The following is a 22,332-nucleotide window of genomic DNA, read 5'->3' as shown; positions in this document are numbered from 1 at the left end:
ATTGCATAGATCCAGAATGGGCTGTAGCTCATCCTTGGCTTTCAGGATTAGGAAATAGCAGGAATAAAACCCCTGACCCTTGAGTTCCAGAGGAACCTCCTCTACTGCTCCCAAACACAGAGGCATGTGTGCCTCCTGAAGCAAGAATTGCTCATAACAAAGGTCCCTGAAAAGGGATGGGAAGGGTGGATGTTGGGGGAGGGAGAACGAGGAAAACCGTATCCCCTCTGTACTGTGAGAACAGTAGCCAGTGTCTGATGTAATATGAGACCATGCACGGTAAAAAGGGGACAACCACTATTTATGGCCAGAAGTGGGTATGGATTGGCCAAATCCATGACAGGTTTTTCAGGTTGCATTGTGACCATTTCTATTATGCCTCCTAGACTCCTTTTGCCTGTTCTGAGGTGGGTATGATGGAACTAGGGATGAGGCGTCAAATGTCTAAGCTGTGTGGAGGCCATATGCTGTCCCAACAACTTGAGTGTCATTCTGGAGTCCTTTAACCAATGAAGTCTTTTGTTCATTTTTTTTGGGGAAAAAGCACACTGCCCTCAAATGGAAGGTTCAGGATGGCCCGTTGGCCCTCAAAAGGCAGATCAGATACCAATGCTCGTAGCCATAACACCTGTCGCAGCATCCAAGCCGCTTGCAGGGAAGCCCTGGAGACCAGTCTACACTCTTCAACTAAGGCAGAAAACTCCACTCTGGAGTCCTGGAGAAGCAGCTCCACTGTTGGAGAGGAGGGTGGGTGTAGAGGTGCTCAAAGTATCTCCTTTCATTATGTTTTGCCATAGATGGCAGAGACTGGCAACTACCACAGGATCCTGGTAGTGTCCATGATGGACTTGATGAATGACTGGGCAATACATCCCGGTGTAGAAGACAACAAAATGTCTACCACTGGATCAGTGTCCTCCAGAACTTCCTTTGCTTGTACATGAAGGCCTTCAGCCACTCTCGAGGAGTTGCTGCAGTGCCTTACTGTCCTCCAAAAAAAGGAGCTAGAGTGGATCCTGCAAATGCATCATCAGGTGAGGTGAAGCGAAAGTGGTCACTGGCAGGAGAACTGTCTGTGCCCCAATCTCAGAAGAAACTGGTGGCACCATGGACGGGACCATAGGGGCAAGTGCCAGAGGCTGGCATGGTGCCTGCAATGGTGCCATCAGTGCCAACATTGGCAGTACTAGTACCCACACTGACTTTGTTGGAAGTCTCAGGGGTCCAAAAGAGCCATCGCACTGGTGCCTTCCCTTGCAGAGGCTACAGTGTCATGTGTCGATGCCAGTCTCTGGTAAAATTTGACGTCCTGCTCCTGCTGTGGCACGATCTCCGTGAGTCTGACTCTGAGGTGTCTATGCAGCATGACCATGGAGGAGATGAACTTCTTGGCACTGAGCCAGGACAGGAAGCGATGCTGGTTTGATCCCCTTGCAGCACAAGAGAACAGGGTGCTGGGGATGGTGACTGTTGACTCATGGCAAGATTATTGCTGGAAAGTGCTCTCAGCGGGACCGGGGCCAGCAATGAGAAAGATGCTGTGGAGTGCCTCAGATTTGAGGGCACATGAAAGGTCTCAGGTGTAGATGGCATTCAAATCTCCCTTTCAGTCTCTGGAGAGTGAGATGGAGGTGGAGTGACTGGTGCCTGAAACTTCTTCACCATTCTGGGAGGTGGTGCAATAGGATGGTGGCCTGACTCGGGTCTCACCTTACGCCTATCCTTACCAAGGGACCTCCCCGTTTCTGACCTCTTCTTGGATTGTGGCACTGGTGACTGGGAATGGAGTCCAGCCATGGGAGCCTGGAGACAAGCCTGTAAGATGGGACTTGACCATGTGCTTACGGCACCATGTGCTTTGGATGGCTGAGGCTGTATTCAGTGCAGAGTCTCTCGGTGCGCTGTCCGGCTGGGGATGAAAAAACGCCTTCATTATAACACGCCCTTTAGAAGCTGATCCCTTCGTCTAAGGTACAGGGCTTGAAGGTCTTACAGACAGAGCAACAATCTTTCTGGAGCTCCTTTCCCAAACGCTTTAAGCAGGAAATGTGAAGGTCACTTTGGGGCATACATTTGCCACAAGATCCATAGGCTTTAAATGCACTGGTGCTGGAGCATACAGGAGGAAGGAAGAAACCTCTCAATTTAAGTTAGAAAGGAAACTATACAATAAAAAAATTAAGCACTAACACTACAACAACTATAATGATAACTGTAACTGAGAACTACTAAGAACAAATAAGCTTCTGCACTTGCTAACAAGAGCAAAGAGGAGTTTCAGCTAATTGTCACTGTCAGAAAGAAGGGACGGAAGAGGAAGGGGGAACCTTCCAGCAATAAACTTGCCATGAGTCAACAGGGCTCTATACTGTGCACCATTTTGGCACCACTCTAGGGGGGTGTCCAGACTGACCATACAGCTAGCTCCTATTGGAAAAATCTTTCGACGAATCAGCACATGCACACAAACACCTAATCAAAATGAACATGAACAAGCACTGAAAGATGTAGTTCACATTTATAAAGGGTAGGGATATACAGTAGTAGAAAATAAGGAGGATTTTCTGACAGTGATTTTCAGGATTCCTGGGAATAGCAAAGGAGTCAATTTTCCCTGGGAGGGAGGGGAAGAGAGGGCAGGGACAATAAATCTTTTGTATAGCAATGACAAAAAAATGTAAACTAGACTGTGCACTATACTCTTTGGGGCACAGAACATATATGCCTTCTTTTTTGTTCAGAAAGCACCTACACTTTATGCATGCTACCAAAAGAAAATACTTCTACTAATAGTAATGGAAAAGTAATAGTCACAATAAAACCAGTTTAACTCTCTGACAATTACTGTAAGAATTGGAATATGTATGAATTACTGCTTTATCTATCTTATTTAATATATATTGACTTTCATCAAATCTGTTTTCAGCAGGCATATATAAAAGGAACTGAACTTTTCTCTCTTTGTAACATCTATTTTAATTTAGGGTTATAAAAGGTTAATCAGTTACCCAGTAAGCATTAGACTTACTGGAATGCTTACAGGGTAACCATTTCAACGGCCATCCATGCCAGGCTGAAGTAGCCCTGGCTAAGTCTGGCCTGCTGCATGGGGGCAACAGGTTGAACCGTGCCTGTATCGGCTCCCCCCAAAACCTCTGCCATGCTGGAGTAGCCCAGAAGACCAGGCAGGCCCCGGATTGCAACAGTACAGGCTAGCGTGACTCCAGCCCTGGCTGTGCCACAGCGGTCTGGGCATCCAAGTGGGTATCCAGCCCTGGTTGCGCTAGAGCAGCCTGGGCTGGCAGGTCCCCAGCCACGCAAGGGCACACTAGCGGGACCTCGGCCCCAGCCGTACCACAGGAATCCCTACCCAGCCATGCTGGACCAACAAGCAGGACCCCAGTTCCTCTGACATGGTCCAGGAGAGCGGGCCGGAACCCGAGCTCAGCTGCCACCCACCTGCCAACAGTTGACCGGTATAATTTTATCCATGTAACAAATTAACTGTTTTAATGAATATTTGCATCCCTATTTTAATTTGGAACATATTATCTTTAAAATGATCTACAAATAAATTTTTGTATTACCAGCAAGAATTTCTAGAGAGTTGTATCCTAGGATTCTGTCCCACAAAAGCAGAAGTTGGTCTGTAGCTAAGTAACCAGAGAATGCTCGTACCATCCATTTAAATGATATTCGTAGTCTATAAACAAATTAAAAAACAAGGAAGTGTTATATTTCTTTTACAAGTTACAAAAATTACAGATACACCATTTCAGAAAGAATTCTATGACTTGTGAGTCATTATTTATTTTTATGGTTTACATTAATATTTTTTATGTTGCAGTAGTACCCAGAAGCCCTAATCAAGGCTTAAAGGGAAATGTTCAGTATTTTCTATTAATAGCTCTACATCAATTTTAACAATATAAACATTTCCTAACCTGCAAAACCCACTGTCAGGGTTATAAGTAATCTTCACCCACGCTCTAAACCCAAAAACACTCCAAGACATTCTGTTCTTAAACATCTGGGGGAAAGCTATTATTATTGAACATTTATATTGCAGCAGCACCTGAGGTGGGGGATGACATTAAGGCCCCATTATAATAGATGATATACTATACTACTGGTTCCAAGAGTTCATGCTGGTAAGTGCCATATCTAGAACCATTAAAATGCAGGGCTGGAAAAGACTTGGAGAGATCACCTAACCCAGCCCTCTGTAGTGAGGCTAGACTATGTACACCTAGACAATCCCTGACAGGTGTTTGTCTAACTGTTCTTAAAATCTCCAATGATGGGGATTCTGCAACCCACCTTGGAAGTCTATTCTAGGTTTAACTACCTCTCTAGTTAGAGAAGTGTTCCCTAATATCTAGCCTAAATCTCCCTTGCTGCAGATTAAGCCCATTCACTTTTTTCCTACGTTCAGTGGACATGCAGAACAACTGATCATGGGCTTTATTATAATAGCCCTTAACATATTCGAAAACTGTTAACTGGTTCTTGTCAGCTTTCTTATCTTAAGTCTAAATATGGCTTTTTAATCTTCTCTCTCAAATCAGGTTTTTCTAACGTATTTAACATTTTTATTGCTCTCCTCTGTACACTCTCCAATTTGTCCATATCTTTCTTAAAGAATGGCACCCAGGACTGAACACAGTATCCCAGGCCTCCCCAGTGCCAAGCAGATTGGGACAATTACCTCTTACTTCTTGCGTGCATCTTTATTGAATTCAATCTTGCTGATTTCAAATCAATTCTCCAATTTGTCAAGACCATTTTTAATTCTAATACTGTCCTCCAATGTATTAGTAATGTCATCTGCAAATTTTATAACAATACTTTCCACTCCATTATCCAACTCGTTAATGAAAATATTAAATAGTATTGGACCTAAGACAGCCCTCCGCAGGAGCCCCCTACATGCATCCTTCCAGTTTGACAGCAAATTACTGATAACTACTCTTTGAGTATGGGCTTTCAACCAATTCTATACTCATCTTTTTATAATTTCATCTAGACCGCACTTTCTTAGTTTATGAGAGTGCTGTATGGGATCATGTGAACAACACTGCTAAGAAGAAGATACATCATGTCTACCACTTCTCCTCTGTTCACGAAGTTGCCAGAGAAGGAAATTAGGTTAGCATAGCATGATTTGTTCTTAATAAATTAACAATGGCTATTCCTATAAGTCTATTATCCTCTAATTGCTTACACGTTGATCGTTTAATAATTTGTTTTAGTATGTTTCCAGGTATTGAAGTTAGACGAACTGCTCTACGAATCCCCAGGATCCTCTTTTTTCCCCTTTTAAAAAGATAGGTACTTCGTTTCACCTTCTCTAGTACTCTGGGAACTCATCATCCTCCACAGGTTCACAGAGTCTACACAAAGGGAAGGGGGAGCCAGAATCTATCCCCATGATTGTGCAGACAAGGAAGAGAGGGAAGGGGAGTTTGTTCCCATCTCATGGCAGCTCTGCTGTCTATGAAGATTAAAGAACACAGTTTCTGGTGGGGCAAGAAACAGCAAGGGGGTTACATTTTGCTTCTCCCTCGCAGTTATTGTTGCTGCTACAAGGAACTAGGAAGAAATCAAACCCTGCACAGGGCAGATGGAGTGCAGTCATTTCAGCTGGAAGGGCTGGATCCCTGAGACAAGGATGAGAGGTTCAGGTGATAGTGTCTTTGATTACCAATACAAAAGGAAAAACTATGTAGCACTTTAAAGACTAACAAGATGGTTTAATAGGTGATGAGCTTTCGTGGGCCAGACCCACTTCCTCAGATCATATTCTTGAAGAGAATTAGCATGACCATATACCAAAGGAATACAATGAAAAAAGTGAACACGTTATTAAACTGACAAATCAGATTTAGTACAGAAGGTGGGGTGAGAGAGAGGGAAGGAGGGAATAGCTATTTGAGTCAATGAATTACCCATGACACTCTACCAGATTTGGGCAGGCAGGGATCCCAAGGAAGAGGTAAGTCATGGGCAGGATCCTAGCAACAAGGATGTGGGGCTGGGGAAGCCTGAAACAGTGCTGTTGATTTCCAAGGGCAGCCTACCAGATCTGGGGTGGGGGTGAGGTCTCAAGGTGAAGCAGTCATTCAAGCAAGTAAGCTAGCTGTGTTTCATGGTGGCACAGTCAGCCAAGATTTCATATGAATAAGTCTGGGGTATTGTGTCCTAAGTTGTTTTCAGTTTGCAGGCCAACCAAGATGTAAAGGTTTGCCCAGATCTTACAAATTCCACTTAGGTGACTGCGGAAGAGGAGGGAGGTACCCAAGGCAGAGGTGAGTTAAGTCAAGTACTATGAAGGCTCACAATTGCAGGGGTGTTTGGATCTGCCTGTGGAGAGAGGCTGAAAGAGGCGGTTCAAGTCATACACCATGTGATGTGGCAAGGGTGGGAACTGTGAGCACTAGTGGTTCCACTGAGGCTTTAAAAACAAACAAACAAACAAACAAAAACCACAACACCCCTCCTCCCCCCCAAAAAACCCTCACCTCTAATGTGGTATCACATGGATGGTCCATCCAGAAACTGTCAGCTTGTTTGGGGGGACCAATGCTCAAAGGCAAATACAAGGTATTTACAAGGCTCATAATGGCTAACTTAAAATATTCTCACTGTCTAGGTACCCAGACAGAAGATATGTCAATATAATTGAGAAAGCATGCAATACATTCAAGGGCATAAATATAATCATAGTAGTGGCTTTTACAACATCTGTACATTCAGGCATACATGGAAAAATGCTGTTAGGACTCGCATAACATACTGCTGCCACAATAAAGATGTCCAGAAAGCAGGATCGGATAAATGCTACCTGCAGGTATACCCTGATGAATGGCACTTGGGTGACAGAATACAAGATGGTGCAAAGGACCAGCATCAAGGAGGGAAATGTGCTCCTTTGGGATCAGGGGCGGATATAGGGCAGGGCGAGTGGGGCGGCCGCCCTGTGCCCCGTGCTTCAAAAAGCCCCGCGCATGCGCTGTGGTGCCACCGTGCATGCGCTGTGGCAAAGGGGGGGACCCACAAAATTGGGCTGTCCTAGGCCCCGCAAAATGATCATCTGCCCCGTTTGGGATTATCCCAAAAAAACTAATGGGTCCAATTTGTGGGCTGGGTTTTAATGGAGGGTTTGTATCCCCTTTACAGTGAAACAGTATTAGTAGTAGTAAAGTCAGGGGTGGGATTTAACTTATTGTCCAGATGATAATTTCACAAGCATGAATTCAGGGTTCAGTGCCATCCACAAAATGGCCTGCAAACAATTTGAAGGTCAAATTTGTGGCCTTGTCTTATTGGGAATTCTTATCCCTTTCATATAATTATTTTCAGTATGGCCAGGGGATTAAGACAAGAATTCCACAAGAACAAATTCTGGTTGTCCTGGGGGGCTTTTGCTTTGAGGCTTGGACCCTGAAAAGGCTCCAGGAATTACTGTATCATAACCTCTGGGATTAACAATGGTATAGCACGTGCTTGGTCTCATTTTCATGCCCACAGAATTCATGAGCTGGCAGAAGGAGCTAGTTGGGATCCGAGGCAGATGCACTTAATGGTTATCAGTGTGGTGTGGAGATCAATTGCTCCATGAACATGGCAGCTATGAGAGAAGTTTTATGATTTCAGACAATTTCAGAACCAGGAAGGCCAGGCAACAATAGGACCCATTAAATAGGAACAAGTGCTGCAGTACATGCTTACGTTGGCAACCCATCAACTGGCATCCTTCACAATCTTGAATCACCTTCCTGCCATTACATTCATTAGTAGGCTATATGGTTATCTTAATTGTTGCAAGTGCTTATTTTAATGGGTTTTTTTAATCAAAGGTTTTTGTCTGGGTGGGCATGATTTGGTGCCCCCCCTCCTCTGTTAAATTCCCATTGTCTCATCATGGTTTACATTCTCTGGGATCTTTGGCAGATCCTTGGCACTATGTGACAGAGTGGAAAGGAGGTGGCCTTATTCAGAGCAACATTCTATACAGAATTTTGTCATGCTTTCAGGATCAGTCATCTAGTGACCAAATCCATTAGCAACTCTACAAAATGGCTTCACAACTGCAGGATATACAATGGCATAAGCATTTAGTTATATTACACTTGTAACAGTCAAAGTTTGATCATGCTGACCAGGGTGAAAATGTTATCCTCCAGCAAGGTGTGAGTCTGGGGTTAGCCCAGTTCAGGCTTTGAAAAACTACAGGATAATACATCCAAAGGGGAAAACCTTCCCCCCACCACCTTTTTATGCACTGTGTAGAGAATCACCTCACAGCATATCATTCTGTAGTCATGTTTACACAAGGGCTCACTAGATTGGAACTGCTGGCCCAGGAATTTGGTTCCCGCTCATTTAGAATCGAGGCTGCAACAGCAGCACCAGAGCTGGCTATATTAGTAGAGGCAAACCACGCAATAGAGCACTGGCATTTGGATGCATACCAAAGGTACATAATACTGCAGTCAGTGAGTCACCATTAATTTGTTATAATCTTCCTACATATGTAGAACAACCGGCCATGCAGATGATGATGAAGCTCTGTAGGCACAGTATTGTCTCTTGGGAGCATAAGCATGTGTCCAAGTTGCTCGAGGGTTCACAGCTGGGCTTTAGTGATGAAATGGTACTCAGTTGGCATGCAAGAAGAGGCATGTTATGGGATCGACTATTCCTAATACATTATGCTGTGCAGGCCTGTCAGCAGCTCCCACATACAACTGTGGTTCATCTTGAGGAAAACAATTTAGGAATGCTTAAAAGGGTGGAACTTATGCTCAGGGCAAGAAGGGATTTGGGGCTGGTTCCCAACATTTTTTCAGGAGTTCACATTCTTTGGTTAGACATGCTTCAGTGCAGAGTCTGCTGGGAAGCCATGAGCATGCCTAGGATAGACAAGTCACAGAGGTATGTGAACAGAAAGGTGGCCACATTCCTTGAGAGTGTAGGAGGGGCAATAATTTCATAGTTGGACATTATGGGACAACTGAGTTGTTTCGGGAGGATGGGGTTCACCTACCTGACATAAGTGCTGTCATGTTTTTAACCAATATAAAAGCTGATAGTAGAAGGTGTCTGGGAACCTGCGTCGGTGTAGGCAGGAGGTTGCTAAGCTAATTGCTAGTGCCTCCTTGTGGTAGATGTCCAGATCAGGCATTCCACAGGAAAAATTATAGTGACTGAATAAATGGCTTGGGAAAGGACTTGTGATTGCTACGGCAGGGAACCAATCTCCATTCTTATATCTCACCTTAACCCTCCTGTGAAGTGGGGTGAATGGTAAGATCTCAGTAATAGATTTGCTGGGGGGGCCCTGAAAGAAAAAAGAAGAGGGGGAGCAGGTAGAAGCTCTCGCCTCGGGTATGGTAAGGTCCCAGAAACAGAGTTGTTTGAACAGGGATGGAGAAGAGGAAAAACTAGTGAAAGCCCCCTGGGTAGTTACAAAAAAAAACAAAAAAAAAACAACCTGGAGGTTGCCAAAACTGTATACTGTTATCTGTTGGGTAGTCCCAGACACCTAATAATAAAGTTGTGGCCTGAATAAATCCATGTAAACCTCCTGTCTCTCTTTTGATATGACCAGACAAACGATAGTTCACTGTTGTTCCTTTAATATTGTCTCTTTCAGAAGCTGCTAGTTCCCCATGACATAAACTGAGATAGTCCTAGCAGATCTTTGATAAGATAACGAGCCTTGTGGATAAGGGAGAAGCGGTGGATGTCATATACCTAGACTTTAGTAAGGCATTTGATACGGTCTCGCATGATATTCTTATTGATAAACTAGGCAAATATAACTTAGATAGGGCCACGATAAGGTGGGTGCATAATTGGCTGGATAACCGTAGTCAGAGAGTGGTTGTTAACGGTTCTAAATCCTGCTGGAAAGGGATAACAAGTGGAGTTCCTCAAGGGTCTGTTTTGGGACCCGTACTATTCAATATCTTCATCAATGATGTAGATATTGGGATAGAGAGTACGCTTATTAAGTTTGCAGATGATACCAAACTGGGTGGGGTTGCAACTTCTTTGGAGGATAGGGACATAATTCAAAATGTCCTTAGCAAGTTAGAGAAATGGTCAGAGGTAAACAGGATGAGGTTTAATAAAGAGAAATGCAAAGTGCTCCACTTAGGAAGGAACAATCAGTTCCATACATACAAGATGGGAAGCGACTGTCTAGGAAGGAGCATGGCGGAAAGGGATCTAGGGGTCATAGTGGACCACAAGTTGAATATGAGTCAACAGTGTGATGCTGTTGCAAAAAAAGCAAATATGATTCTAGGTTGTATCAACAGGTGTGTTGTAAACAAAACTCGTGAAGTCATTCTGCCGCTCTACTCTGCACTAGTTAGGCCTCAGCTGGAGTACTGTGTCCAGTTCTGGGCGCCACATTTCAAGAAAGATCTGGAGAAATTGGAAAGGGTACAGAGAAGAGCGACAAGAATGATTAAAGGTTTAGAGAACATGACCTATGAAGCCAGGCTTCATGAACTGGGCTTGTTTAGTTTGGAAAAAAGAAGATTAAGGGGGGACATGATAGCAGTTTTCAAATATCTAAAAGGGTGTCACAAGGAGGAAGGAGAAAATTTGTTCCTCTTGGTTTCTGAGGACAGGACAAGGAGTAATGGGCTTAAAGTGCAGCAGGGGAGGTTTAGATTGGACATTAGGAAAAAATTCCTAACTGTCAGGGTGGTCAAATATTGGAATAAATTGCCAAGGGAGGTGGTGGAATCTCCCTCTCTGGATATATTTAAGAACAGGTTAGATAGACATCTGTCAGGGATGGTGTAGGTGGAGCTTGGTCCTGCCTTGAGGGCGGGGGGCTGGACTCGATGACCTCTCGAGGTCCCTTCCAGTCCTATGATTCTATGATTCTATGATCTGGCATGAATAAAGACATGTTTTGGAAACTAGATCCTTTTATTTCTGCAAGTTGGTTCCTATGAATTAATTTTTCAGTAATTCAGTCAAAATGTAATATAAAGAAAGCAGAAGTTTAACGTCCATTCTTAAGTGTAGAATTGGGCCTCTGGGTAAATCTCACATTAAGAATTTGGCATTTATGTACAAAGCAGAACAGAGTTTAAGCATTTTCCTGATATACTATCTACCCCCCTATGATGGGGTGTCAGACTGACTCCCGCACTCCCCGAGACACCATAGAAGCACTCTGCGGCCAAAAGATGGCCCCATGTCGGTGGTGCGGGATTTGCTCAGGTGCCACTCTGAGCGCGTGCGTGGGGGCGCCGTTTCCTGGCATCTGTGCCGGCGTGGGCATGTGAAGGGGAGGAGAGACAGGGCGCGGGCCCTTCAAAAGGTTAGTGCTGGATGCCAGAAGGAGCACACAGGACCTGAGCAGAGGAGACTGAGCAGGACAGAGAGGAGAAAACAGCCCAGGACGGGGCATCCAGAAGCCCGCGGGTTGGTGAGTTACGGGGTATGTCCCTACCAACCAGACAGGGGAGTGCCCCCTGTCCTTAGGGTCCTGGGTTGGGACCTGGAGTGAGGGAGGGCCCAGGTCCCCCTCCCCTGAGCCTGATAGCACCATTCCGTGGACCCGGGAGTTGCGAGCCGCAAGTGAAGAATGAAGGACGTTTATCCTGAGTGAAGGACTCAGGACACAAAGGGACATGGGGAAAGGGTTTAGGTGTGAACGGTGTTTGAGGTCGGTTAGGAGAGCACTCCTGATGATGAAGCCCCTGAAGTTCTGAGGGAATACACACCAGAACAGATGGTGGTGAATGTGGGTATCTGACCCTAACCCTTGGTTTAAGGGGCACCTTTAAAAAAATAATAATAATTAAAAAAAGAGAGAATATAATAGGGATGGGGGGCACAATGGACCCAACTAAAATGTTTGAGTGGTTGGCAGAGCAACAGCGGCAGCAACAGCCTCAACTGTTGCAGCAATTGGCCACTCAGAACCAGGAACAGCAGCGCCAGTTGCTGCGGGAGCTTGCTGATCAGCAACGAGCTCAGCATGAGTGATGGCTCCAGCAGGGCATCACCCTGGGGCGAACTGGTGGGGGAACTGGGCTGCCTGTAGAGGAAGGCACAATTGGGATCCCACAGTTACCCATATGATTAATGAAGATGGGCCCTCAAGACGATCCCGAGGCTTATTTGGTCACCTTTGAAAGAGTGGCCACAGCGGCCAGATGGTCCAAGGAGCACTGAGTCATGCTACTCGCACCCTATCTGTCGGGCCCTGCCCAATTAGCCTATCGGGGCCTAGCTGCCAGGGAGGCATTAAATTATTAAAGGAGAAAAAAGCTATATTAGATCAAGCCGTGGTAATGCCCAAAATATATAGGCAGAAGTTCCAGCAGGAACAGTACCCACTGGGGGCACGCCCGTGGGCAATGGCCTGGAAATTGTGTGAGGCCTGCTGGAGATGGCTAGAACCAGATCGCCGTATGAGCAACCAATTGGCAGACACGACAGCGTTAGAACAACTTCTACATATTTTGCTGAGGGAGGCTCAAAGATGGGCGCGGCGACATAGGCCGGCAACTTTGGCCGAAACCGTCACTCTCATGGAAGACTGTTTAACTGCTGAAGGACAGGAGGAGGAAAAAAGTATCCTCGGGAGGTCAAGCAGAGTGTCCCCTCCTGGGGAGAGCCCGCCTTCCTCGAGGAGGTAGGGGCTGAGGGCTAGTATGGGCCCCGCAGAGTAGGGAGGATAACAAGCCGGCCACAGCAGAAGTGGAGGCTTTGGGGCCAGGGAAAGGAAAGAAAGGAACAAGGTGGGATGAAGTTGGATGAACACCGACGCTGGGGGCAATGACTCGAAGTTGCTGTTATGAGTGTGGCCAAGCATTTTCGAAGAGACTGTCCCTTTCTGGACTGATCCTTTGGGCAGGTAGTGCCTCTAACCCATAGGGCCCAACCCTACGGCACAGGAAAAGTGACGGTGGGGGAAAGATGGAAGGAACCTCAGTACAGGCCCTGGTGGATTCTGGGTGTGGGCAGGCAATAGTACGGGCAGACTTGGTTGCCGAACCCGTGTGAGCCGGGACGCTGGTATGGATGAAGTGTGTCCATGGAGATGCACAGTCCTATCCAACACCTTGGGTACGGATTGTAAATGAAGTAGAGGAGGTGATATGCCAAGTTTCCTTAGCACCAAAATTGGCGTATACGGTGCTGTTGGGGCCAGACTGGCCGGGATTCCAGCGGGTAGTAGAAACCTGGAGTTGGCAAACTTCCCCTAAGTCAGAGAGCCGGGAACCAGAGAACGCCTTGGCTGTTCAGAAGGTGGCAACAAGAGGATCGACAAAGGCGGACCAACCCCCCACCTCAAACTGAAACGGGAAGACCCCCGAGGACGTGGATGACTTGACAGACTGGGTGACAGGAAAGGATTTCCTACTGGAGCAAAGAGAAGACCCCTCCTTGACGAGAGCCTGGGAACAAGCCGGCAATGCAGAACCGGATCGTGGCACAGGACGATATCAGGTTCAAGGGCCTTCCTTTGAGGTATGAGGGGACCGCTTGTATCTAGAAACAGATGCAGGAGGGGGGCGAGGGACTTTACAACATTTATTAGTCCCGGAAGGTTACTGAAGGCAAGTACTGAGACTAGTCCAATGGAACCCCTGGGCGGGCCACCTGGGAATGGAGAAGACCCTGCAGCGAATCACCCAGAAGATTTTCTGGCCAGGGGTGCATAAAGAGGTACAGTACTTTTGTAGTTCCTATCCGGAGTGCCAGCTAACCCAGCCCCGAACCGAGTCAAAAACTCCTTTAGTCTCCTTATCCGTGGTAGGGGTCTCTTTCGATCGGGTGGCCCTAGACCTAGTAGGCCCTTTAGAACAGTCCAAGACAGGATATCAGTATATATTAGTCCTACTGGACTATGCCACCAGGTATCCCAAGGCCATCCCCTTGAAAAACACGATGGCCCCAACGTTAGCCGTGGAATTAGTGAAGATTTTTTCTAGAATGGGGATCCCGCGGGAAATACTAATCAACCAGGGCACCAATGTATCATCCAAGCTAATGGCAGAGTTATGTAGACTGTTGCACATCGAAACTTTACGTACTTCCGTATACCATCTGCAAACATATGGGCTGGTGGAGCAGTTCGATCAAACATTTAAAAGTATGCTCCGCTGCTTTACGGAGGAGGACCTGCAGGAATGGGACAAGTTGTTACCAGCCTTACTATCTGCAGTAAGGGAAGTCCCCCAGTCATCTGCAGGGTTCTCCCCTTTTGAGCTCTTATAGGCTGTGTCTAGACTACATGCCTCTGTCGTCAGAGGCATGTAGATTAGACACATAGGCAAAGGCAAATGAAGCCGCGACATCAAAGCCCTTTGTCAGCAGCCCCGTTATTCCTCGTGGGATGAGGTTTACCTGGGCTGCCGACAAAGGGCTTTGATGTTGGCAGGGGAGCGTCCAGACCAGCGCGCTGAGCCGACAAACAGCTGATCAGCTGTTTGTCGGCTCAGCGCGGCAGCCATGTAAATGTAAATTAAGCCGCGATCATTTAAATCGCGGCTTCATTTGCCTTTGCCAAAACAACAAATCTACATTGCTCCGTCGACGGAGCCATGTAGTTTAGACATACCCATATAGGCAACAGCTAAGGGGTATCCTAGACTTACCGTGTTTTAGCACATATAACCCGTGGGTTATACAAAGTTTTACAAAACCCCGCAACTCCACTACGGGGTGTACATATCTGTGGGGTATATACGGTTATTTTTACTTGCCTGGGCGCGAGTGCGGCTCCACTCCCGCAGGCCAGCCAGCTCGCCTGCACTGCACTCTCCGGTCCCCACCTCCCAGAGGCTGCGGCTGATATGTGCAATTACCTGGTACCTTAAAGTAGCATATATAACCCACGGGCTATACACATGTGCAGTTTATCTAAGACTTTTTTTTTTTAAATACATTTAGGAAACAAACATGGGTTATACACGAGTGCGGGTTATATACGCTAATTTACGGTAGTTAAGGAGGCTTGGGAAAAACAGGAATCATCAGTCCAGGGCTTGTTCCCTTACATTTTACACCTGAGGGAGAGGTTGCAGCGGTTAGGGGACTTCTCCAAAGACAATTTGCTCCAGGCCCAAGAAAAACAGGCATATTATTATAACAGAAAGGCTAAGTTGAGAGAATTTAAACCCAGAAATAGGGTACTTCTCTTGTTGCCCACGAAGGAATCTAAGCTCTTAGCAAAATGGCAGGGGCCCTTTGAAATTATTCATAAAGTAGGGGCTGTAGATTACAAGGCACACTTGGTAGACAAGAGGCACGGGACACAAGTCTACCATGTAAACCTTTTGAAGAAGTGGAACCTGTGCGAGAGTTTGTTGATAATTTCCTCCCCACCACCCATCGACCTAGGGCCCAGGGCAGAGGATGCTGGGGGTCCCAGGGAGGTGGTGATGGGGGAGGAACTGGCTTCTGCCCAGTGGAAGGAAGTGCTAGAAGTCCTTAAGTCTTACCAAAAGGTATTGTCCGCGACACCAGGATGCACCTCATTAGTGAGTCACCATATTGCAACGGTCCCAGGACACAAAGTACGCAATCCAATACGCCCACTGCCAAGAAAAATGTGGGACACGGTGCGAGAGGAAGTGCAGAATATGTTTCGAAGTATCCCACGGGGACTGGCGAAGTTCAATAGTCTTAGTGCCACAGCCGAATGGAGCCGTTCATTTCTGTATTGACTTTCATAAGGTAAACGCTATTTCTCGGTTCTACACCTACCCGATGCCCTCGGTGGATGAACTTTCAGAGAGGCTGGGACAAGCTCACATTCGACATTAGATTTAACAAAGGGGTACTGACAGATTCCATTGACGCTTATGTCCAGGGAAAAGACCGCTTTTTCTACCCCCTTTAGGCTATTTCAGTTTAGGACTATGCTGTTTGGGTTGCATGGGGCTGCGGCAACATTTCAGAGATTGATGGACCAGGTACTTAGAGAACACCAACCATATGCTGCAGCCTATATCGATGACATTGTCATTTATAGCCTAACCTGGCCTGAACTCCTGCAGCATTTGCAAGTGGTGTTGAGGACGCTTAAGGATGCGGGACTCATGGCTAACCTGAAGAAATGTCATATAGGACAGTGGGAGGTTACATACTTGGGATATACAGTAGGAAGGGGGAAGCTAAAGCCCCTAGTGAGCAAAGTCCAAGCCCTCGCGGAATATCATACCTCTACAACCAAAAAGCAGGTCCGTCAATTTTTAGGACTGGTCAGCTATTATCGAAGTTTTATACCTGACTTTGCAATGGTAGCTGCTCCATTGACTGATTTAACCAAAGGGATACAACCTAAGAAGGTGTGCTGGTCAGGCGGTGCGAATGAGTATTTCAGCAACTGAGGTCATGCCTGACACAAGCTCCACTGGTGGTGCAACCCAGCTTCTCAAAAGAGTTTATTTTACAGACTGACGCATCGGTGGTTGGACTGGGAGCCGTTCTGGCACAAGAGATCAGAGGGGAAGAACATCCAGTATTATACTTGAGCTGAAAGCTATTCCCCAGAGAGCAGGCCTACTTGACCATAGAAAAGGAGGCGTTGGTGGTGAAGTGGGCAATAGAGGCTTTGAGGTACTGCTCAGGAATCCTTTTAAACTGATAACAGACCATGCTCCACTATGGTGGCTCCAGTCGATGAAGGATACTAACCCATGAATAATGAGGTGGTATCTAGCCTTACAGCCCTACAAGTTCGAGGTACTATATCGGGCGGAGACGAAGCATAGCAACGCTGACTTCTTCTCAAGGTCTAAGGAAGGAGAAGAGGACACACAGGAAGGAGAAGTAAGAAACCTGAGGGTGAGGGTGTGTGATGGGGTGTCGAGCTATCTGCTGGAGGTCGCTAACTCCCACGCTCCCTGAGACGCCACAGAAGCGCTCTGCGGCCAAAAGACAGCCCCGCGGCAGTGGTGCGGGGTTCACTCAGGTGCCATTCTGAGCGCATACGTGGGGGTGCCTGCGTGTGAGCGCACCGGCATAGGTGTGTGAGGGGGAGGAGAGATGGGGCACGGGCCCTTCAAAAGGTCAGTGCTGGATGCCAGAAGGGGTGCGCAGGGCCTGAGCAGAGGAGACTAAGCAGGACGGAGAGGAGGAAACGGCCCAGGACGGAGCGTCTGGAATCCCGCGGGTTGGTGAGTTACGGGGTATGTCCCCGCCAACCAGACAGGGGAGTGTCCCCTGTCCTTAGGGTTCTGGGTCGGGATCTGGAGTGAGGGAAAGCTCAGGTCCCCCTCCCCTCTGAGGCTGACAGCGCCATTCCAGGGACCCAAGAGTTGCGAACCACAAGTGAAGACTGAAGGACATTTATCCTGAGCAAAGGACTCAGTTAGGACACAAGGGGACACGGGGAAAAGAGTTTAGGTGTGAACGGGGTTTGAGGATGGCAAGGGGAGCACTCCTGATGAGAAGGCCCCTGGAGGCCCGAGGGAATACACCCCAGAACACCCCCATAGGTCATGGAAATTCTTGTGAAGTTCCCTTTGGCTGTGATATTGGAATTCATGTGTGTTTTTATTCTCAGGGGTTTTATTGTTTGGGCATGCATTAAACTAACCATCACTATTTGTTTAAAGTATGTCCAAACAACAAACATTGTTTGTTTAAGGTATGCCCAAACAAACCAAATATGTTCAACCTTCTACTGTCAAAGAAGGAAGTAAAGTCCTTTATGTAAAAACAATCCAAGCCCATTTGCTATTTTATGAGATGTAGGGAAAGACTTTCAAAAACACACATTGATACTAGGAAACCCACCTCAACTGACTTTCAATGTATGTTGGACACTTAGCTGAAGTTTGGGCTTTTAAAAATCTCCCATAATTGTTGAGTTATAATATCAAAGAACAGCATTTCTAGAACAATGTGAGTTACAGTTATTGTCATGAATAAATGCTGAAATGAGGAAAAAGTACTTACGGTTGTGCCCCAATTTCTCGAAGATGATAAAAGAGCTGAGGGAGATGGGTTTGAAGAAGTGTCTCAAATAACAAACATAGTGACACAATGCCCTAGAAAAACAACACCACACCCTAAAAACATATTTTCATAAATTACTCACACAGACTATACTTTGAGTAAATAATATTCAAATTTAAAAATATATTTTTAATTAACGCATTAAGACAAATTATTAATACATTAGTGATACACAACTAGAGTAACATGAGCAAACCAGATATCTTCACCCTTTAAGGTCCTGATCCTACAAGTTCCACTCCTGAGTAACTTTATATTTGAGTTGTCACATTCAATTTCAAGTCATCCATATGCAGTATCTGTAAGGAAAAGGTCTAATGTCCAGATTTTTTTAAAGTATATAGCCATCAAAAGATACAGATAGGTGCCTAAGTAGGATTTTTAAAAGCACCTAAGTTCCACTGATTTTAATAGTAGTAGATTAGGTATTTTGAAAAATCCCATATAGGCACTTATGTGCATTTTAGATGCCTAAATATTTTTTTAAAAATCTGTCTCTAAGGGTATGTGTACACTACCTGGCTATTTCGGGATACCTATCCCTCTTCTACACAAGCCATCCATTATTTCAAAATATTTTTCGAAATAATGGGCAAGCTATTTTAATATCCCGGTAAGCCTCATTGCACAAGGGATAAGAGATGGCTTGAAATACTGCGTTATTTTGAAATTTGGCTCTATGAAGATAGCTTATTTTGAAATTTGGCCTATTTAGAAATAAGATATGCAATTTGCATAACTAAAATTACATATCTTATTTTGAGTTTAGGATGCTGTGTAGACGCACCCTAAGCCTATTAAAGGCCCAGTATTACGCAACCCACGTGGGGTTTTTTATCAGAATAAAAGTAATACCAGTTACATATAGACAAGGCTTTTTGTATTATCTTTCATTAGACAAAGTGATAGCTGAAATTATTACAAACAAGTAAAAGTTAAGTAGTCTAAACTGTGGGAGAACATTTAAAAATTTCTCCCATTTAAAAATCATAATGGAAACTAGAATACATTTCCATACCATCAGGTGCCATGCTGCTAATATCCCAAAGCATAGGTCTAATCCAGAAGATGTTTATTACCAGGTACAATATCTACCACTGTGATAGTCATTTGTTTATTTGACCATCATTGTTACCATTCACAGTACTAAGCTTTTTAACAAAACAGTCCACCATCTGTAGCAAAATGGGCTCTTAGTAGCCTTCATCTTTTAATGTTATTAGATATTCTTCTGTGCTGTTCACATAATTAATAATACATTGTTACATAATTGGAAATATATTGCTATGTACATTTATAAAACCTCTTAATGTAAAAATACTTTGCTAGATTTTAACATTTTCTACAGCTTATATAGAGCAAGAAGAACTCAAGAGAATTTTCAAAATTGTATACTTAGCTAAATGAATGCCATTTTATTTAAATAAACGTATTTTATCAAAATGCAATTAACAATCAGATTCTATGTGAAAGTGAAAAGAAAAACTAAATTGAGATCCCTTTGAAAGTTGGCTGGGAATGATTAAATCTATAAACTACAGTGCTCAATTCCTTAAGTGTTGTTCTGAATCGAGGCCTATATTATACAAAAGATTTGGCTCCCCCAAAGCCTAACAGCATGACTGCAGTATTATTAAGTATCTCTTTGTCAAAGAATTGTACCATTATTGAAGTATAAATTACAGGATTTCAAATAAAGTTATATAATTTTACTTCAGCCTTGCATCACATTTTTATCATAGTTAAAGTGACATTAGTCAGCCACGTACGCTTAAGAAAATAAAATCATGCTATTATGCATTACTGTTCCATAACAAATAGAAATATAGACTTATTGGGTCTTACTTCCTAATGAACTTACAGAGGGATGAGAAGAGATGGAATGGAGTCTGAAGAAAAAACGCACATACATCTCACGGAATATCTGATACAATTTGGAAGGTTCATGGTACAGAAAACAAAGTGGAGCAACTGAAAGGATAAAAGAATTTAATTGACTCAATGCTGTAAAATGCTAAAATAGTTCAATGAACAAGTGCATGAAATATGAGAAAAAACATACCAATAATATCTTCAGACTAATACATTTATACATTAGTTCTGACTTATTTATTTTAAAAAGTATATTTATTTTTAATATTAGATATTATAATAAAAATAAATGACAAACAACATGAATACTATAGTCCATATTAAAATCCTATAGATATCAAGAGGCAGAACAAACTAGATCCTGCCTATTCCATAGACCTGGCCTTGCATGAGGATCAAAAATATGTTTTCAGGGTGGATGGTCCAGTCGTTTGGGTGCTAGCTAGGTACTCAGGAGACCTGGGTTTAATTTCATACTATACTGTAGACTTCTTATATATGCTGGACAAGTTACCTGGTCTCTCTTGGACTCAGTTCCCCATCTGTAAAATGGGAATAATAGCATTTCCCTACATTACAGATATTCTGTGAAGATAAATACTAGGGATGTGATAGTATACACATTTAAAGTGGGCTCACTGATTAACCTTCACAGTTACCCTCAATGCAGCTGCACAGGGGGCCGGGAGACGGAAGCAAACAGCTCTGCAGAACCTGGTACACACAGGGAGCCAGCTTTTAAGCCAACTGCCCACACACACTGACTCCTGCGGAGCCATCTCCACCCCTTACTCTTGTGTGTCAATGTGTAATTTCAGTGGTTATATGTTTACCCACAAAATGCATTTTAAAATCCCAAGTAAATACATAAAGACAGTGAGTTACTCAGGTACTACAGTAGTAAAGACCATATAAGTAAGATCAGTCAAACAATACGTGGACACTTTCTTACTCATTTAACAACCTGGACAAAAATTTACTGGGCAACCATTATAAAGCCCTTTGAATACCAGCTGATACAAAAAAAATGCTGTCTAATGAAACTAAGCTGGAGATTTCTAAAGTAAACATTATTTGAACTGTAAACATTAAGTAATTTTTAAAGAGCCAGTTTTTAAAACAAAGCTCAAGTCAGGTAGAGAAAGGGAAGGACTTCTGGTTGTGATTTCAACATAGTCAACTGTGTAGTCTTTTGGAGGAATTTGCAATCAACTAATTGAATACTTAGAAGTTGGGTTCAAACTGGATTCCATACTCAAGTGACAATCTTCTGAAGCTCAAACAGAGAATACGGATTAAATATGTATTGTCAAATTACTAAGTAGTAATACCTACTGAGGTTCTTTCCCATTAGGACATCCCAGGCTACCTATGCTGTTCATCAGAAAAAACTACTGACTCATCAGAAAAAGCAAAAACTTAACTAAACAAAAACATTCCCTTATCATCTGAAGCAGGACCATTTTTAATTAATACATTTGCACTAGCTGTCTTGTCAGTTTGGAGTACTAATGAATGTTTCACAAAAATACAAAAGTGATATGTTTCTGGAATTCTTATTGGCATAATGACACACTCACCTAATCTAAACTTTTTTAAAATCAGGTGATCTTGATTTCCGGAGAAGACATACCAGTGCAGTAATGGGAGACAGCCCCAAAACATCCAATATTAACAAGTTGCTACAATTTTGTTAATTAGTCATGACATCTCATTACATGAGGTTATATACTACTTGTTCTAGCCAAGTTCTTGTGTCAGAGGTAGGGATGTGAAAGGTTAACCTGTTTACCAGTTCTGGTTAACTGGTGGGGACTAGAGCAGCTCCCCACCTGCCACAGGTAGGGGGATGCTCCAGTCTCACAGAGCCCACCAACAACATGGGCGCTCCAGACTGGCCAGCGCAGCCCCTTTCTGTGGAGAGCCCCGGCAAATGAGATCAGTCTTAAAATCGGACTACAAGCACAAGCATAATAAATAAATGGATAAAAAGCTACGTAGCAGTTTACCAAAAATATGTGAATGATGTGATATTAATGGTGGTTTATTTACAAAAATCTATTGTTACTTAAAATATTAATATGTGAAAGCCATACCTACCATACATTGAAAAGCCATGAAAAGGGATTACACCTACAAAATAAAGAAGGTTCTTTCATTCTTTTATTTTATTTATCAATGGAAGTATTAATGTTTATTGCTTTTTCAAATTCCCAAAATGACCTTTGTGCTTCATAGAAATAAGTGAAGACATATTCCATGTACTAAAGTGCTTGATATGTAGACCCTAATTTTGCAAACACACGCATGCTTAATTTAAATGGGGTAGTCCCACTGATTTCAATGAAACTACAGGTTGAACCTCTCTAGTCCAGCACCCTCAGAACTTGACCAGTGCTGAACCGGAACATTTATCAAACCATGGGAGGCCAATATTGTCCAGCAGCA

The 22,332-nt window shown here is 44.2% G+C and overlaps 1 protein-coding gene across 5 annotated transcripts in view; it reads right to left on the bottom strand.

The window, feature by feature from the left end:
• TBC1D19 (TBC1 domain family member 19) overlaps positions 1–22,332 on the bottom strand; it is a 125,825-nt gene that overhangs the window by 5,626 nt on the left and 97,867 nt on the right. For 3 of the 5 annotated variants that reach the window (XM_075930614.2, XM_006138181.5, XM_014581119.4), the window contains 4 exons: positions 21,985–22,017; positions 19,874–19,983; positions 17,953–18,044; positions 3,588–3,703 (listed from right to left, as the gene is read on the bottom strand). In XM_075930614.2, coding sequence (XP_075786729.1) covers positions 3,588–3,703; positions 17,953–18,044; positions 19,874–19,983; positions 21,985–22,017 — 351 coding nt within the window. Of the gene's footprint in view, positions 1–3,587; positions 3,704–14,585; positions 16,787–17,952; positions 18,045–19,873; positions 19,984–21,984; positions 22,018–22,332 lie in introns of those variants that run through there. The other 2 variants (XR_016349404.1, XM_075930616.2) reach the window with 2 other exon arrangements.

This window comes from Pelodiscus sinensis, chromosome 4, assembly GCF_052426305.1.
Source record: "Pelodiscus sinensis isolate ZL-2025 chromosome 4, ASM5242630v1, whole genome shotgun sequence".
In the NCBI taxonomy this organism is placed as follows: domain Eukaryota; kingdom Metazoa; phylum Chordata; order Testudines; family Trionychidae; genus Pelodiscus; species Pelodiscus sinensis.
The sequence above is the reverse complement of the archived record's forward strand: the minus strand, read 5'-3'. Positions and strand labels throughout refer to the sequence as shown.